At 34.4% G+C, this 19,718-nt stretch overlaps 1 protein-coding gene across 17 annotated transcripts in view; it reads left to right on the forward strand.

Annotated features, from left to right (window-relative positions):
- The window catches only part of RIMS2 (regulating synaptic membrane exocytosis 2), a 448,611-nt gene that overhangs the window by 110,634 nt on the left and 318,259 nt on the right, over positions 1 to 19,718 (forward strand). For 15 of the 17 annotated variants that reach the window (XM_053936996.1, XM_053937000.1, XM_053937028.1 and 12 more), the window contains one exon: positions 2,010 to 2,317. In XM_053936996.1, coding sequence (XP_053792971.1) covers positions 2,010 to 2,317 — 308 coding nt within the window. Of the gene's footprint in view, positions 1 to 2,009; positions 2,318 to 2,416; positions 2,504 to 4,059; positions 4,179 to 19,718 lie in introns of those variants that run through there. The other 2 variants (XM_053937195.1, XM_053937206.1) reach the window with 2 other exon arrangements.

Below are 19,718 nucleotides of genomic sequence, written 5' to 3' on the forward strand. Positions count from 1 at the left end.
TCAAGTTGTTATGTATTTGTATACTTACATAATTGTATCACATCTGGTCCTTTCATTGCTCTGACACATACATGGAAAGTTTAGGACTACTTTCAGCTGTGTACAGACCTAGCAGAAATATTAAAATCTTTTAATTGCTATTGATTAAAGAGGGCAAAATTACTTCTGTCTTGGGTTCTGAAATTTCACTTTGCTGCTTTCTCATGAACTTTCTAGCTTAATTAGCAAAGGTAAAACAGACCTGTTCTTAAATATGTATTTGAATGATGTCCAGGCCTGAAGCATACACAGTTTTGTCCCTTGAATGTTGTCTAAGGACATCAGATGTACCTGAGAGAGCAAGCTGCTTCTTGGGGAGTCTCTCTTTTTTGCCCTCAGTGCTTTGGTGGTTTGTTCTGTGTTGTTGATGTATGCAGACATGAGTTCTCATAAATGTTGAGAGCCCTATAAAAAGATAAGAAGGAGGTTTTCTAGGATGGGGCATACCACCACCATTAAATGGGCAAGTGATGCCTCCTTTTCCTGCCCCAGTCCAAGAGTTTGAGAATGAGGCAGTTGGTGACTGTAGTTTGAGTATGAGCCTTGCATCCAAATAACCTTCTATATGAAGCTCTCATTGAAAGATTTTTTGTGAGACTTGACTAGAGAGCATGGCCCAAATTATCTATTAGATAACAGCCTGGGGAATGAAAGCAAGATACTGATGGCAATTTCTGAAACCTTTTCTGGGGGACTGAGCTAGATGTATGGTGGAGGTAGAAACTACATCTTCCATGTGATTCCATGGAGCTGGCTGCATTTAAAAGAGTGATGAACATTGATGTAAGACTTTTCATGTCCTAAACTCTAAACTATTGAAAAAAAGTGAGCTTGCTGCAGGATTAGAACTGGAGACATAACTAGATTGAAGGCTGAGCATAGACATTCAAGGAATATATAGTAAAAATGGTACAATTTTGTCTATGAACTTAAACAAAAATAGATAAAGGGAAGAGAAAGAAAAGGAAGCTAAGGTTTAAGAAAAATGAAGATTAAAGAGTGAAGGAGGAAACTTGCAGTGAATTAATACTGTCTACAATCCAAATTTTAAGGTAACACAATAATCAGTTTGAATGTGTTCATGAACTGGTGTGTTGTATTTGATTCACTGCATTCCGATTTATTCTCATATAACATAATAACTCAATGTTATTATGAAATTAACTTACAGGTAGTTGGTGTTGATTTCCTGAACTGCCATGTGACTAGGGTAATCAGATACAAAAGCTTTGCAAAGAAGTACATTTTAGTATGTTAAAAAACCTCATTACTATATGCAGGATCACACAACTGGGAAACTGCAATAATTTTAATAATTTAGTAAGTATATAGTGAAAGCTAAATTGTGGGTGTGAAGTGGATGGACACACCACCTTATACATTGTGTTATTTTAGTTATAAAATGGCTTTAATTTAAAGTTGCTATGAAATTGTAGTCACTTTTTGAAGTCAGCATCTTCATGTAAGCATTGGATATAGACCACCATGGACAAAAATTAGCATAGCATTTTGGCGAGTTATAAAATTACTTGTTTGCAACAGAAGATGGCCATTTCTAAAGTTCCTTATTCTTAGTGAAAGAATTAAAATGGATTAAAAGTTTTTTCTGTCATCCTCAAATTATAGTGCTGATTTGCAAAGCTTATATTTATTAACATTGGAACCTCAGTATTAGAACCTTTTCATTTATATAGCTACTATCTGTTTTTTTTTCCTTGTATTAAAAATAATGAAAAAAACCCACTAAAATTATTTTTGTTTGTATTTTTTTCCAGAACTAGTTACTTCAAGGTTGTACAGACATATTTTATTGTATTGTAGCTAAGATATTGTAATTTTAAAAGAATTAAAACCGTAGTCTTTCTGCCTTTGGAAATGGTAACAGTCAGTTGATGTGTGCTTGCTGGAAACGTTGTATACAGTGTTTACAAGCTAACATTTACATTTTACATTTAAATATGTCTGAACAGGTGATGTGGGTATGTAACTTGTGCCGAAAACAACAAGAAATCCTCACGAAATCAGGCGCCTGGTTCTATAACAGCGGGTCACACGCACCACAGCAGCCAGACCAAGAAGGAATCAGAGCTCTGAGGAACGAGGAAGCACCTCAAGAGAAAAAAGCAAAACTGCAGGAGCATCCGCAGTACCAGGGACCATCAGGTGACATATCCACACAAGCTTTGGACAAAAACAGATCTCAAGGGCTCACAAGACAAGACTCAATTAAGAATGGTTCAACAGTAAAGCATCCAGTAACAAGTGACACATCAGACAGGTAAGAAAGTATTTAATGATTATCCTGGTATGATTTGATGAATTTGGGCTACAAATTTGATTTTATCTTTTACAATTTTGTCTTATTTTTATTGTGTAGCCTATAAAATACATACTGGGCATTTTGAAGAGCACTGAGAAGCCTTTTATTGATTGCAGATGGTCATATCCAGTGTGTACTCTTCATTCCTTCTCACTGAAAATAAAGGCAATGAGACAGTCCCAGTGTGACTGAGTTTGTCCATGTGCTTGCAACTTTGTCAGATTACAGTAACTGTGCTGTGCAGAATGTTACAGTATTTCTTTTGTGGCCACTGTAGCAAATCCAAAATAGGACTCAAAAAGGGAGATTAATGGAAGACAGCATCTGTTCAGACTACTGAATTAAGACATCTGGTTGTACTTGCAGTACATAGTATTGAGGATGGTGAAATCTTTGTGTAATGACTTGAGTCTTTTCATGGTTTCTCAGTTTCTTGCTGTTAGCTACTGTCATAAGTCTAAATATTTTTTTCCTTCCCTGGTTTACATTAGTGTTACTGTGTTGTTTGAAACTGTAATTCTATCAGTGCTAATGTAGTTAAGAGTTGGTTTAGCCAGAGACTGGAGCAGGAACTTCCCTCCCTTTTTCTTGATGTGATTATTCCAAAAGGCACCAGACAGCTCTCAACCCAGTGGCTATGTTTTACAGGAACACAAAAATAAAAATTGTTTCATTGAATGAATTTAAATTTTTCATAAATAACACTGCTATAGAACTTTAAATATGGTGGGAAGGGAAAGATGAGAGTGCGGTTGTTCAGGTGTTTCCATGGAAATGATATCCTCATGCGCGTGTGAGAGACCTCCAGCTGCCTCGGAATTTGGCAGCCAGAGCAATATGATCTGGCAGCTTTTCTCTGCTGCCCAGATATGACATCATTACAGCATTTATTCTGCGAGCTTGAAACAAGTTACACATATATAGTATCTTTTACATTTAGTATAAGGAAAATAGTTTCCGTTTTTCTTCACATCTTGTATTCCCCCATATTTTATTTCCTATTTTCGGTCTTACATGAGAGCCAATTGAATGTAATGAATCTAACCTTTTTTGTTTAACTTATTCTGCCTATTGCTGTTTGCTCTGATTTCGGCTGTTGGGTTCAGTACTTAGTTGTCCTGAGTGCTCCTCAGTTACATGTACAGTGTCTGAAAAACACAGCTGGCACCCTAACCTGACATTAGGGAGCAGGAGTGACAGACTGATTCTCTTGTGGTTCATTTTTTCCCACTGATTTTGCCAGGAAATTTGTATCATAGATAATGTGATAATAGAAAAATCCCAAACCCTTGTTAGCAGCAGCATTTTAACTCTAAAAGTGTTTTTATATTATATGCATGCAGAAATATGGAGGGAGAGAAGGATACATAAATAAATATATAATTGAAATACGCAATATGCATTTACCCTAAGTAGAGTTAAATGATAAACATGGACAGTATAAAGTAATATTTTCCAACAGGAAGAATGTAGGCTTTGTGCCTGAAATCAGAACTATTTTGCTGATTGTGATCACTTCTACTTGATATATTCTTTAAGTTCAGATAGTTTTTTCAGTCATTAGCCTCTTTGTGTTTTATTTGGATAATAATACTGATGTTCCCTAATTAACATATATGAGTATGCTTTGAATATGATATATAGTACTGAAGGATAGAGGGTCTTCTGAATAATTTTATTCCCTCATGTTCCCCACATAGACTTTTTTTTCTGGACCTAATGAAAAAGATTCCTCTATGATGCTCATTCAAGTCTTACTGGTCAAATGGACTTTTAGAGGAGAATATCAACAGCTCTGAGAAAGACTACCCCAGAATTCAACTAGGTACCTGTAAAAACTGAGCAACTAACTAGTATGTTAGACCATTTGTCTGCATGAAGGAATTCTTTGAGAAAAACATGGCCATTTAAAATGTCCAAAATAATAAGGAAATATACAAAAAAGTCTCAAGTATTTAGAAGTGGCTGTTGCTTGCCTTGCACAATCACAATAATGGAAGTAAGTAGAAAGTGAGAACTATATTTTCTGTCTTATTTTTCATCAGAAGGACATTAGTTTTGACACAAAAAAATAATTTAAAATATTAAAAACAATAACCACTTGTCAAAAGAAAGTTATTGCTAAGGCTTTATACATTTGGGTTATGATTTGAATAGAAAGGTAAAATATATTCTTTTTGTCAAAGGTTTTTAGTTCTTTCTGTAGCTTCCATGGGTGTTGCAGCAATGCTTAGAAGTTCTTTAAATCAAGTATCATATATCTTATCTTGGTCATCTGGAGACATGCTGGTCACAGAGTAAAGGGCAACATTCAGTCCTTTAATCTCAAGATCATCAATGTCCTTTCTGTCTCATTCCTTACCATGTCTTTTCTGGTTGTGTTTTTTTGTTTTTTCATCCTTGAGTAGGATGGAAAGTAGGACTGATGAGTAGGACTCACCATATTTTTTTTCCTGTTTTCTTTATTAGTATTATTCTTCATTAAAATTTTATTGTTTCAACATTAGACTAGTATTCTATTTCCTTGATGTAAGCAACAGTCCCATTTGCAATTGATAGATCCCAGCCTGTTTAGACAGATAGATAGGTACTTATTTATAAATCTTCTCTGACTGATCTGTAATTTTTTGCCTGAAGAAGCCTGGGATGATTTTGGATTGCACATTCTCCAAGAACATGTTTTTTATATTGTATCCATTACAGAAAAAAGTAAAATGTAAAAAAAAAAATAAAAAAATGTTCAGAAGTAAGTTGTACTTAACAAGAGCAGAACAGTTTTTCATTACTTTTTTTTTTCTAGTTCATATAATAGAATCACAGCATGACTTAGACTGCAACCTTAAAATCATCTAGATACACCTCACCTGCCATGGTCAAGGACATCTTTCACTGGACCACTGCTTAAAGCCCCATCCAGCCTGGCCTTGAACATTTCCAGAGATGGGGCCATCCACAGCTTTTCTGGATAACCTGTTCCTGTGCTGCACTACTCTCATAGTACAGATTTTCTTCCTTTTATCTAGCCTAAATCTACCCTCTTTCAGTTTAAATTCCTTACCACAGTATTTACATTCTGGCCCATGGTGCTTTTACTGACTTTTATATCGTAAACCTGTGGGTAGGGCAGGGGCAGCAGGCACACGTGTATGATTCACTAAATGACCATGGTGTGTTTGACATAGTTTGAGGTGAGACCAATGTAATTTGTCCCACATGGGGGTTTTGTGCTAAGCAGAGTTGAACTGTGATCACGTGTAGTGGTTTTCACAGACTTAACCTTGTGTACATGTTGTATGAATGCTGATACAGTGTAACATTTGATTCCCTGAAAACTGCAAAATGATGTGAATCCAAGAAATGTGAAATATTATTTTAAGTAAACCATAGACTCAGAAGGTCTATTCTGAGGTCTGCTGAGCACAGATGGTAGATTTGTAGCTGCAGTTCTTTGATTTGCAGATTTACGTTAATTCTGGATTAGGCAAAGAGGTCTGATTTTATTTTATTTTCATCAAGATCTTTCATGTAGTCTATTGTTCCCAAGATCTACACTACTCATTATACAATATGTGTTTTATTTCTAGCAGAAAAATAATTTAAACAGACATAATATTTTTTTTTTCAGTCATTCTGCAGGAGGCAATCAGCTTGTGAAATGGTTGGTTTCTTCATTCCAAGCCCATGTTTATATTGTCCTATTAAAATGTGTACAACATCCTAAAATTAAAATCTGGGAAACAAGGAACCTAATGCTGATATGAAGCTTTTTTTATTTGTCATTCTCTTTGCCTGAATTATTGGATCTTTATGCGGTGTTGCCATGCTTAGCTTTTAAAATAATTATTTTTCTTGCTCTCAGTACGATCCATTGTAAAGCCATTTCAGTAATTTTCCACATATGAACTCAGTGTTTTAAACTGTAAATATTTTGTGACATTCCAGAGGTGTTGCTTCACAAACCTTTATTGTGTACATATACATAGCTCTCTAAAAGTAGTAAACGACTCATGCATCTTCCCAAAGAAAGGTTACAATGACACAGCTATTAATATATATCTGTTATGTAGTTCAGGTAGATGTGAATTTTTGAGGGTTTAAAAAAATTATTATTATTTTCCCTAATCTGTATTTTATTAATCCAAAATGTTCTTCAAAATTTGAAAATGATGACTTTAATTTTACAATATATGTTTTCTCATTAGTGAAAGAAAAACTTCCTCAAGGATATTTTTCATGAGATTCAGTGAAAAAAAAGAAAATGAAAATATTGTGAGAATGTTAATTTTCATGTGTTATGAGTCAATTTATTCCTGCTATATCTATCAGAGGTTGAGCCTTGTCACAAAGAGAGAATTGGTTCTTGGTATAGGAAAAGATCATGATCTGTAAGCTCATGATCTGAAGGAAGACTAATAAATAAAGCTGCCTGAACCCTTTTCAGATTAACTGTAAGGATATGAGATTAAATCATAAAAACCAGAACGAAAACAACAAATTGAGAGAGTGAGCAGCTGCAGAGTTGCACAACAGCGGTATTTATTTTCCAGGCCAGCAGACACAGTAAAGATATATCCTACTTCCCTCTCCCTTGTTTTCTCCTTTCAGAGATACATATGTATTTGGGGGTTTATTTTCTATCAACCCTCTTACTTTGGGAAAAAAAGAGGATTTTTAGGGTGGTTTCCCGTAGGCTTGGAGAATATGTTTTATTCTGAGTAAGAAATGCAAACAAGAGGCTACTTGGGTCTAAAGATGCAGGATTTGTGCATGTATTCTTTATGAAATGTGTACATGTGCTTCCCACATATAAAGGCTTTATTCTGTTGTGTCACCAAATAGCAGTAGCATTGAAAGTGGTTTCCTGTGTCCCTTTCATTCCATTCTTGGGAGGAATGCCAGTATGAGCTGGCAGTGTAGGATCTGTCTTTTGGGACTGCAGTTGGGGATGTCAGGGTGTGAACAGAGAGGAAAAAAGAGACCAAAACAAGAGAGAAAAGGAGGAGACAGGAAAAAGCAGGCATAAGTGAGATGAGAAACATGAAAGAGCAGCATGAATTTAAAAATGAAAATGTGAGTCCATCTGTTTCATGTTTATATCTTTTTAAACTGATTCTTCTTTAATTGCTGGATCATGAACAACTGACACTGAGAACAGCACTGATGGTAGTTTATTGCAATTTAAAATATGACAGTGTAACATTAAAGTCAGTCAATTATACTTATTTTGGAAAAGCTGAAAACTACCCGTTTCTTGAGATTATCACTATTTCTCTGCTGCAACACTTATGACACATCACTGTAGTGCAACCTCTGGTTTTGATTGTTTCTATTTCTGAGTACCTGATTTGATAGATTTCTAGGCCAGATGTGTTAAAACCCCTTCACTTGGACCCGTGGAGACTAAGCATGTTTGACAGCAAAGTATTTTACCTGATTCTCAAGTAAAATAGAGGTATTTTAACTTTTTTTTTTTACCCATTTCTGAGATATTTAAATACAGTGAGAAATATTAAAATAATTGTGTAGAGAAAGTATTTAAATTGTGTTGGTATTCAAGAGTCAGACTGATAAAGCTGTGTGCAGATTTTTTCATGCTCAGACAACAGTGTCTCTAAACTTTTTAGAGTTCTTTATGTAAGGCATAAAAAATATGATTTTTTTAAACATTTTTGACCACCACAGTGGCAAAACCCCACAATTGTTGATAAGCATAATGATATTCTTTCACTTAATGAATAAATCTAATACTCCATTCAAGAAATTTGCAGGTTGAGTTTAAAATAGAATCAGTATTCTTTTCCATGCATGACTGCAAAGGCCTCACAATGACTTTCCTTGGTGCTTGAATGGGATGCAAAGGGCTTTAGAGGTACTCTACAGTAGAATATTTAACATTTTTATTAAGTACCGACTGCAGCTAACATTTATGACACTAAATGTAGTTTTGCTTTTAACTAAAATGACACTGTAAAAAAGCAATATCAGAAAAAAAATGAGGGTAGCAGCATTTATAAATTATTTCTTAAAATTAATAAGGCCAGTACCTTTCTGGGTTGAGCAGATCTTGAAGTGCAGTTTTGTTGACCTTGCATAAACTTGAATGCTAGAGTTCACTGTGTGCTCATAATCCTTAATTGTACTGTCCTCTGTTCTTTGGAGGCTAAGTTCTCTTAAGAAGTATAAATAACAGATTTTTTAAATTTTCATATTTTAAAAGAAATGGTGTGTAAGGGTGAATAAGATACATCTGTGGAGTGTAGCTGATGGAAATTTCTGACATTTGGTGAAGAGCTCTGCTAAGTCAAGTTTATTGTTTCTAGCAGCCAAGTAATTTTGGGATCTGCAGGAAGCAATTAAATGAATGGCTTTTGTTTTCATATTTTTTACCATAGCTATATAGACTGAAATAAAATAAAAAAGTGAGACTACATGCAAATGATCTGGTGTAAATGGACAGATGCAAATTCTTTGGCTTTTCCTTTGTGTTTCTAGAAGTCACAAATGATAAAGAAATCAATTCTGTAGTGCAATTTAGTTGTCACTTATCTTTTGCATGGTAAGATTAAAAATTTTAGTAACTGTCAATCTATCTTTTTAAGTCAGAGTTGAGGAAAAAATGTAACAATATTGAATGTAATAGGGCCAGGGTGACCATATTTTTATAATTCAAAGTTACTAAGCAATACTTAGTTACTAAGTATTGCTTAGCAAATACTTGCAAATACTACTAAGCAAAGTTATTAAGCAATAAGATTTTCTTTCTACCTTTTCTTTAGCACGATTATTCTGTTTCATTTTCTGCCCTTCTTCAAGACAAATCCTTTCATCCCTTTGCCTACTCTGGAATATCCTTATAGAATTATTTATTTAGTTAGTTATTTTATTAACTCATTTTTCTGTATATCACTGTCTCTTTTCCACCAGCGTGAGAAACAAAACCAAATTCTGGCCAGACATTGAAAGTGGTTTCAAAGATATACCCATGATCTGTTTTCACCTAGAGACATTGCTTTCTTCTCTAAGCCACTTCTTTTACTTTCCCCATGATGTAGTTCCCTTCTTTTCCTCACTTTACAAGCAATAATTCTGCAACCATTCCTAAGTGTCCTTTCAGTTTTGTGGTGAGCAAATTGGACACTTTTCTCCCAAATCTTAATTTTGTGCCTTTCAGAAAAAACAGAGCTCTCTACATTCTTTACTAACCAGAATAAAGATAGCCACAGACATTTTAAGTGAATAGTTGCAGCAAAGTAGTGCAGTACAATGTCATTTCAAGTTAAGTCGGAAATGTAGGTGACCTGAAGTCAGTGACTCTTAAAGTGGTGTTCTAAAATCCAAGGTAATATCTGTATATGATATGCAGTGGGTTGTGTATACACGTGACTTGTTCTGACTTCCTGCACTATGCATCACTGTTCCCTGTAACCATGCCCTGGTGTTTTTAGAAAATGACATCATCAAGTGCCCAGTTCTGCAGCACTGAGCTTCCTGAAAATGCTATTAGGGACCTCAGAAAGTGTAGCATCTTCACAGAATATCAAGAGGTTAAGTTGCTCCAAACACAGCTTTCTGAATTTCTGCTCCACTGTTTTGTCAGCTGGTATTATATGCTTGAACTGGCCCCTAGATGTAATTTGTCTGCCTAAGCAAGTTTCTGTTATGCAGCGTGTAATAGGACGAACCATGAACTTCGCTGCAGAAGCCCCATTTTCTTTGTAAAAAGAAAATGGCAAGAAGAAGAGTTCTTATGGTAAGATTGTGATAGAAAGAAATACATTTTAACTGCAAGAGGTTACATTTGTAATAACTTTGTGAAAATGCTGGACTTTAAATTAAAGTTCTTGATGTTCATTTAAAAAAAATTTAAAATACCTAGCAAGGCCAAGGAGATTAAAGCAAAAACATCTGATTTGCTTTATAATGCCAAATAAATTGGTAAGCCTCAGAAGGACTTTGCATTCTAAAGTTCCAAATCAGTGCACAAACCCGATTTTTTTTAAGAGGTAGATTAATTTTAATTGAATCTTTTTGACTCTGCCATGAGGTGCTGGGCTGACAAAAAATGACCTGCTTGAGTTGCATCTTTGTGCTGCAGTTAGAACTGTGAAAAATATTTAAGCTAGAAGAGAAATCAAAATTAGTTCAAGAATCTCAACCCTTGAATATAAGAAATTTGACAACTCAAAGGTTAGTTCAGTAATTCCACCTCCTCACTAGGATGAGATAATTGCATTTTATTCCTAAAATAGGCATGTAGTGATTAATCTTCCTGTACCATTTATTAACAATGTCTAGAACAAAAATGTATTCTTGAAAGGAACCAAATTTAACTTGGATATGCATTTCTTATAAAACAATGTATAATTTGGTTGCTTCTTGTGTCTCAAGTACATACAATGAAGACTGAAGAATTGACTTTCATTTATAAAATATATATTAATATTTGAAGCAATAAATTTGATCTTCTGAATAAAGTAAAATTGAAGTAAAGTATAATTTAATTTCTACTCAGCAGATTTTTAATGCATTCTTTCCAAAATTAGAAAGTCAGTTCTAAAGACCCTGAGAGCCAGGGTAAGAAGGAAAAGAGGAAGATATGTCACTTAAATAATGGAAAAGATAGGAATATTTTGTAGATGGACTCAAGCTCTCTAGCTTTGGATATTAAGTGCAGTACTAATAGTGCCTCAACTTTAAAAAAAAAATTGTTTTGGATGGTGATAAACTGCATTGCAGTAATGATTGATGCAATAACGTAGATCTGGATCATTTTCACCTACTTTACTTCTTTGCTCCTCCTTCAAGTAATTAAGAGCATATATAAGAATGTTTGTGTCCTTTTGGTAGATAGTCCCAAAAGCTGTCAATTGTTTTTGGTGTTAAGCTTAGCAAAGCTAACCAAACAATGAGATTTTGCTCAAGACAAGGATTTGAAATTTCATTCTCTATGTGGCATACAGATATTTCTTTCAGGAGCACTTCTTTTCTGTCTGAAAATGAGATTTATTTAGAAAGTTATTCTGTGGTATGTCACCAAGTATCATGAAGCCTTACAGTTACAACAATCAATTATGAAGTTAACCCTAACTCCCTTCCCAAGTGGCCAATGATGCCTTTATTCCACTAAAATAGAACTCCTGTATTAAATGGAAATCTTTCCAAAGTAAAATATTTACACAGTCTTAATGCTTATAAAATCCATGAGACTGTAAAAGGAAATGAATTCCAGAAGTGTGTGATAATCAGGAAAATATTCTTCTGGTATTCCAATCAGCTGAATATAGGAGCACCCCAGGAGACCATAATGACATGAAAGGAAGATAAATTAGTCTCTTTGAACTCATCCCCAAGATATGGAAGGCTCAAATTTTTAACCAGTGGACCAAGCAGCAAAAATTAATAAACAATCTAGTGCAAAGATGTGTTATCATAGCTTCTGTTAAACTAAATGAAAAGACTGATTTTAATCTTACTGTCATTTGGACAATGATCTATCTTTTAGTTTGTACATATATTAGTCTTTGTTTCCAACACAGATCACCTGGACACATTGACACCCAACACAAGTTTGGACCTTTAAGGACCAAATCAGTCATCTGAAAGTAGAGATATGGCAATAAATCCCAAGATATTTTCCAACTGAAAAAAAAAGTAATTTCTAAAATTTCTAAAATTAATTAAACTCCCAAATTCATTGTGAATGAGAGACCATTTCTGCAATGTATAGCCAGCATGGATTTCAAGATCAGTGTAATTGCTATTTTCTTTACATAACAAGGAACTTTATGATCAGCCCCACTTAATGATCAGTTCACCAAAAAAGCGCATGTGTAAAGGATGTCGTAACTGTGGTAACTGTGTCTTTCATGAAGAAAACATTATCTCTTTATCTGAGTGTATATATTGGAATAATTTCTGTTGGGGGCATTTACATAATTGATAATCATCGTTGGACTGTTGTAGGATTTATTTTTTGCTGACTGTTTGCTTAAATGTCTATAACTTGGAGAATAAGGGATATAAGTACAAACTGCCTGTGAGTACTGAAGAAATTAACTTGCACCTTGAATACCTTATCCTGAAATGGAGAGGAAAGACAGGTATCTGCAAACTGTTAGTGAGTGTATTTTCACATTTAGTTTTTAGTATTTTACATTATTAATCATGCATAATACTTTTTTAGTAGTATTTAAATCACCTTTTGTGTTTTTGAAAGGTGAAAAATGATCACTTTTTATAAAATTGAAGAACAGAAATCTCTTCTGTAGCAGATGAAGTTTTCAGTGCACTGTTTCAAAAATCAATCAAATCTCTGTTCTAGGCCAGCAGTTCTTGTCTTGTGAGACACATCTCATTGGTGAACCATCCAGAACTGCAAATGAAGCATAAAGCAGGATTCTTGTACTATAATGAGGTGCAAGGAAATATCAGTTGATTGTAAGTCAGCTGAAGGTAAAATTGGTTGAAATATGCTATTCTAAACCACATGTTCTACAAGGTGCAGAGAGTCCTGAATATTGAGCTTTTGCATCCTTGTGTATTACACAGACTTCTCTACTTCTTCAACCAGTATTCAGAAAATTTGGTGTTCCTGTTGGATAGAGGAGCTATTCCTTTAGCCAGGGGAATGAGGTCTCAGTTAGATCTTTTCTAACTCTGATTCTTCCACCTTAATAGCACTCCTTTAATACATTTAGAAATATTATTTATATATTATATACTATTATATACTACATGTATGGACATGGACAAATGTATACCTTCACGCTAAAAGGTTAGGATGCCTAGCCATTTCAGTAAACTATCAGAACTCTAGGAAAGCAGAGAACTGATTATGGGACCATCATTTGATCCAGAGTTTCAAGAAATTTATTTTGTGGAGATGTATTTCTCCTGTAGGAAGCTGACCAGCTCTGCAGAAATGAATGAAATTAGTAGCATTTATGAATTATTTTAGTACAAAAATACATGCTCTTAGCATGTTGAAGTAGTGATTTGTACATTTATTAGAAAGATAGATTAGTTTTCTTGTTTGCCAAATGCAATTTCTGCCTCAGTAGTTCTTTATATAAATTATGTCTTAGGTCAGGATTGTGGTTGAAAAACCCCATTTCCCTAGATCTGAAGTCTTCTTTTTTGTATGTGACATCTGCTATCAATAGTTTTGCTAGAAACCATGAAGATCTCTAAAATACCTGTGTTATATGTGGGGAAAATGCATGAGTTAGAAAAAGGAAGAGAATGCACACACTTGGATTTTTTCAGGTATGTGTCAGAACACAGCTAAGGAACTGGAAAGTGTTCTCAGATCTAGCAATAGAAATGAAACCACAGATTTATATTCCTGCCTCCTATATAAAGTAATTAGACAAGCACAAGAACATGTCATTAAATCTGTTTTTGGGTGCTCGTGCAATTTTGAGTCACATGATTTTTTCCCCCCTACATATTCCTCTTTCTTTCCGTTAATTATACAGGAAGGAAAAGGTGGTTAGCTTTTCAAACTACACTCCTTAGTCATCTACATTTAGGTGGGATGAATCTGGGTGTCTTTGTTGATAAGGTCAAACAATCTAAATTCAACCTCTGAATTTACCTAAAATCACTACCACCTTCATTTATAAACATAGACTTCCCTAAGCAAGGAATACTTAGAAAAGCCCAGAATTGGCAAGTGAGGTAGAAGAAGGCACTGGAATTTTATTGCAGACCAAGCAAGTTGTATATACTGTGTAATATTCAGAAGGAAAAAGATGTGAGAAATAATTAAAATTTTACATAATACATTTTAGATAATTATTTGCAACCATTCCATGCCTTGTCATATTTAAATAAAATTTCCCATATTGCCTTTCAGCTAATGCATTAAAGAGAATTCTGCAGAGGGGTTTGAGAAGCCATAATCTATACTGAGCTAAGGAAATGAAACAATAAGTCAAAGTTATTCATGTTAAAGATGTCTTAAAAATAATTATACTCGGAAGTATATCCAGTTGTGAGGCATACTTACTTATTAATTTCAAGAATTAGTACTGTTGTGGTACAGTCTATCATGATAAATAACAATAAGTTTTCAAATTATAATTTTTCTATTTCCTTTTCTAATTTGTTTGGTTTTTTTCCCTGTCTTACTCATCCTCAAATGCGCAATTTGTGCGTGGTCAGTGCCAGTTTTTGTATGTGTCCATAACAGCCCTAACAGTAGGATTTCCCAAGTGAACATATGGCACATTACCTAATATCTGTGTAAGGAATAAAGTTAGACCTACCATTGTGTTATCTGAGTTTTAAAAAATGTAGAATTATTTTATCAGTAAAAGTATTTATTGTATGTCACCTGACATTTAACTTTCACGAGTATTTATTTTTTCATTTCACAGATTTAAAATTTCTTTAAAAAGAAACTGACAAAAAATACAAAATATAAGCTTCCAAGTATTTTATTTGTAGAATATAATCTTTCCTAAGCAGTAAGTATGCAGGCAAAATATCATGTTTAACTTGTTTGCCACTTTTTAGGTAGTTTTAAATCTGTCCTGATCAGTGGATGATGATTATTTCTTTTATTTACTTAGACCATGATGAAATGCAGGGAAATGAGTTGTTAGGAAGTCCAAAGCTCATCTGGAATTTCCCGTCAAGACGTAGCTTTTTGGGCTGATGTACTTTGTACTCCTTGACTTCCCTGAGAATCTATAGATGTCAAGATTAGTTTTGTCTTTTATTAAAAAGTAGGCAGTTGTTTACCTTTTTTCCTGTGTGTTGAAGACATAAGTATAAGAATTTCTGGAGATGGGAATATCCAGATACCTGTAAAGGTGCTAAAGGTAAACTGACAGCTTATTTTATCCTCAGTGTAAGTAGGTTAATGAGAGCATCCCCTTTACCATTTTGAGTATTGTTGTACTCGCTGGGCGAGTTCGTGACTGAGGAGCAGAGCACAGACTGCTTCCACTGGCACTAGAGCAGTTCAATATCTGGAAACGTGCTAGAGGCGCAGTGTTGAACTGTGCTTTTGGGCCTTAATCCAAAGACTGTTGGCATGCAGTGTTATCCCTGATTTCACTGGAATTAGACTACTTAAACACTTGATGCTACAAGGAATGTATTTCAACAGACTTTGGAATAGCAAAGTTCTAGTATCCTACACAGCAAATAGGATAAGGGCTTACGGTCCACACCTCCAATGTGGACCAATGACATTACTCTTACCTGCAACCTTAGTCACATCACTTAATCTTCATATCCTAAAGCATTTAATAGAGAATATGCTTACAAGGTTTGTAATAATTAACTGTTTTTTGAAGCTTATTCTAAGGATAAATTATTATTATTTCATTGTTCGATATTACTGCTGGTGGAACAGGAGATAAACTTTTGTGAGTCCTTTGTGCATGGGATGCCTGTAACATCAAGTCTGATAGAAAATGAAGAAGAGGGAGTCAAATACACCTGGGAGGCAGTTCCATGAGCTCCAGAATCAGTACAGCCTATAATGGAATATCATGTTTTTTCATCCTAATTCTTCTGTGATGTGGTGGAAGGCCACAATAACTTAAGCATCTTTTCCTATTACTTCTGATAATTTTGTCAAAGGTCAGATGGTAGTGTTGTGCCTATTTGCTGACCATGCTCTGACTGTCTTTCTGCTGTGAAAGTCATTGAGTAATGGCTCTCAGTTCTACCTACTCTTCCTCTGTGCACAGTGACTTGGGTCTTTGTCCTCCTGTGATGATACAAATTTTCACAAGAGATTGCTGGAATTTAACTATATAAATACTTATGCCCTATGAAATTACCCAGTCTCCTCAAGCATATTAGTCATGATGATAGATGGTAAAATGGAGGAAAAAAGGGATAAACAGACTACCCAGATTTCTAAGTCTCATCTATTGGCCCAAACAGTGTAACTTACAGTAAAGGGAGAGTATAGATTAATTTAAATGGCTACATGGGAGAAATATGAAGAGGGACACTGAGAAGAATTAAATAAATGAAATGCCTCAAAAAAGAAATAAAGAAATGTGGAGATACTGAGAATAAAACACGAGAAAAACCCCCAATATATTATGGGGTAAGATGAGGATGAATTTACTTTCTTTTACATTACTATACTTTGGTAGTGGATATTTTCTGTAACGAGGTTTGGTCTCTTAGCTGGAATTTCAGTATCTTCCATTGTAGATCTGTGACCTCACTACCAAGGATTAAAATCAGTATCACTTTTCCATTCTTGATTAATGTTTAACTCAGTGAATTAAATAGTTCTTTCAATATTTAATTATTTTACGGGAGAGAGAACAGTGTCAACAGCAAAGACAAATTCCCTTAGGAGTAACCAGGGGGATGTTGATAAGAACTTTGTGGGCATATTTTAGGAAGCCAGTAGAGAAACCTGGGACTCAGTTTTCCATGCTTCCTAACACTGTTCTAATGGCCCATCTACCTGTAATAAGAAGAATGGTGCATTTTGAAGGACTGCTCAGGCTCCAGCAGAACAAGAAGATTCATTTTTACGGTTCTTGGACAGAGACTGATGCTTCCCTGTAGTCTGGATTTAGGTACTTTTATCCTTTTGGGTTTGAGGCTTTATTGGCTTTCTTTAATATTTCCTATAGTAGGTATTCAGAATACTGGCTTCTATGACTCCTGTTGTTATGTGTTTAAATTTACAGTTGTAGATTTTGCATTCGTTGATAAACTTCTCTTGTGAAATGGAACCTTTGAACATTGATGTGATGAAATACAAATGGGTGTGTGCTTTATCCCAAAAGAAAGTCTGCTTGCATTTCACTTGCAGTAGTGAAGTGAAATGCCCATCCTTGAATGGAATTTCCAATAGACCTTAAAATCATGTCCTACCTTGGAACATCAGTTTGCTGACCCAAAAGGAGTAGTCTTATATACAGTAATAATACAACACTATGTAATGTCCAAGGCCACTGTTGTTAGCTTACCTATTTGAAAAGAATTTGTTCAGAAGTTTATTATTTTCATAATGAATGTCAGTCAAAATTTTTTAATCATGAGTATTTAAATAAATGCTTTGATAAGGGCATGTTGGAGAGCAATGGTGGTATAATACAGGTATTTATGTGCTATTAATTACAAAATTTTATGTAGAGTCTAAATGGAAAAAACAGTAGACATTAGAATTTCTGTACATTTCCAAAATCCCACTTTTATCCTCAAACTCCAAGTGACTTAGCTCTACAATTTTCTTCTGCGTTTCCATCAAACTATACTTACATACTATCCAGTAGATTAGAATGGATTTAAATCCAAAATTGTTTTTGATAGTATCTTTTATCACAGAAAAATCTTTGTCTTATAAGCTGTAATATATAGCTTTAATAAGTTTGTATGACTCTACCTTGTTTAAACTACAATGTCCTGTGAAATCTTTTTTATATGCTTATAATAAGAAGTGATGCATGTAAGTAATTGTTTGAGATAACATTTATACATATTGTCAACTTTCTTGTATAATAGATTTACATTTCTGAAATCTCAAATCAAATCAAGGAAGTTTAATCTTATGTTTGAAATAGAAATATTTTATATAAATTTGAAAGTGCTCATATTTGGGAGCTTTCTAGATAACTTTTTGTCTTAAAAACTTGTATCTGGTGAACTTTTATTAAGGTTCAGTTTGGCTACAGAGAAAGGTGTCTCTGTGGACCTCAGTGTAGCTTGGCTTAATGGATTCAATGATGCTTTCTCAGGCTTGTCTTTTCATTTTGAAATAGGCTGTCAACCATGTCAGGTAGTTCAGACTATCTAGTACTCATTTTGCTCTTTAAAGTATTTGCAGTATCTTTAAAGTACTTTGTCTTCATTTCCATCAAATCCTTAATAAAATTGGTGTGAAAATGAAATATATTATTATTAAACCATAAATAGCAAAAGCATGTACACATATCTTTTTGCAAGTATAAATACACCAAATGCCATAAAAAAGATCACTGTCAAAATTATTTTAATGAGGCCCTCAAAGAATAGGAAGTGCTAGAAACAGAAGTGCTTGAGCAGTGCTTGGCTTACCTGGTGCTTTTTAATACACAATTAGGGATGTTCCAAGAAAAAGAAGCCTGTGCATATAGGACCTCTTTTTCTTCTAGTGTGGGTATTGGAGAGTATAGAGTGAGAGCCCTGAAGAACAGAAAAGGAGATCTCAAGTTAAATATCAAATAGGTAGAAAAGTAATCCCTGTCTTTTTCAACATTCTTATGTGAAGCTTTTAATTTGGGAATGCTGAGGGTATAATTTCCTGAATCTTAGAAATTACACTAAATCACTGCCCTTCCCAACAGGAATTTTTTTAATATAAGAAACAGTGACATGTTTGAAGACCCGTAACAGCATTGAAATAAGGTAAATAGTACCTTTAGCATTTTGTTCTCAAACAATATCAATGTACAGAAAATAAATTTTACGTGTGGCTCTACTGACTTCTTTTGATTGTCAGTTTCATTCTGGTTCTCAAAGGATGGGTACTTCAGTGGGCAGAGCCTACTCTGCTCATGCTCCTTCATTCTATTCCCTCCAGCCTCTTCATGTTAGGTCTCCTTACTTCCTTGACTCTTCTCAGATGAATGATGACATTTTGGAAAAGGTGGAGGTACCTAAAAAGAGATGTTAGTAGGAAGTCCACATTATAGGGTCACTTCACTACTCTAGGCCACATAATAAATGCAGGAAACAATTGCTTATTGGCTAAGGGGTCTCCTGGAGTGCATTAGAAGGGTCAGGAAAGAAAGGCAATTCTGTTTTATTCTCTTCCACTCTTTTTTTTTTTTGAAACAGAAAATAGTATTTTAAATCAATAGTACAGTCAATTTTGATGAAAATTCCAGATCTCCAAGAATATATGTATTTGCACAAATCCCATTTCTTTATAGCTGAATTTTCTGCTAGCAGCAACTATGAAGTATTTGCCTTTAAAAGTATTCTTTTACTTCCCTATGAAACATTTTACATGCATGAGTATCTGCAGGGCACTCTTTATTCCTTACTCCAAAATAAAATTAAAAAGCTAAGAGTTTTAAATATGTGTCTTTTGTCAGTAGTTTTAGGACAATCTTAAAAAAAAATAAGCAAGAGAAGAAAAAAGAGTGTATGCCCTAACTTCCATTTTAAATATCTGAGAATAAAGACATAGAAAGAGGAATGTCAAATGTTCAGCAATTTGTTGCAACTACAAGAGCCTTTTGACTGTGATGCCCATTCATAAGGCACACAACAAAAGGGTAATGTACTTGAAATGTATGATAAAGTACTGGTCTTGTACCTACTCCATAGCCAACATTGCCTCTGAACTGTGGAGTGGTGCATACTATACTGATTGCAATGACTTGAA

Source organism: Vidua chalybeata, chromosome 1 (genome assembly GCF_026979565.1).
Source record: "Vidua chalybeata isolate OUT-0048 chromosome 1, bVidCha1 merged haplotype, whole genome shotgun sequence".
NCBI lineage: Eukaryota > Metazoa > Chordata > Aves > Passeriformes > Viduidae > Vidua > Vidua chalybeata.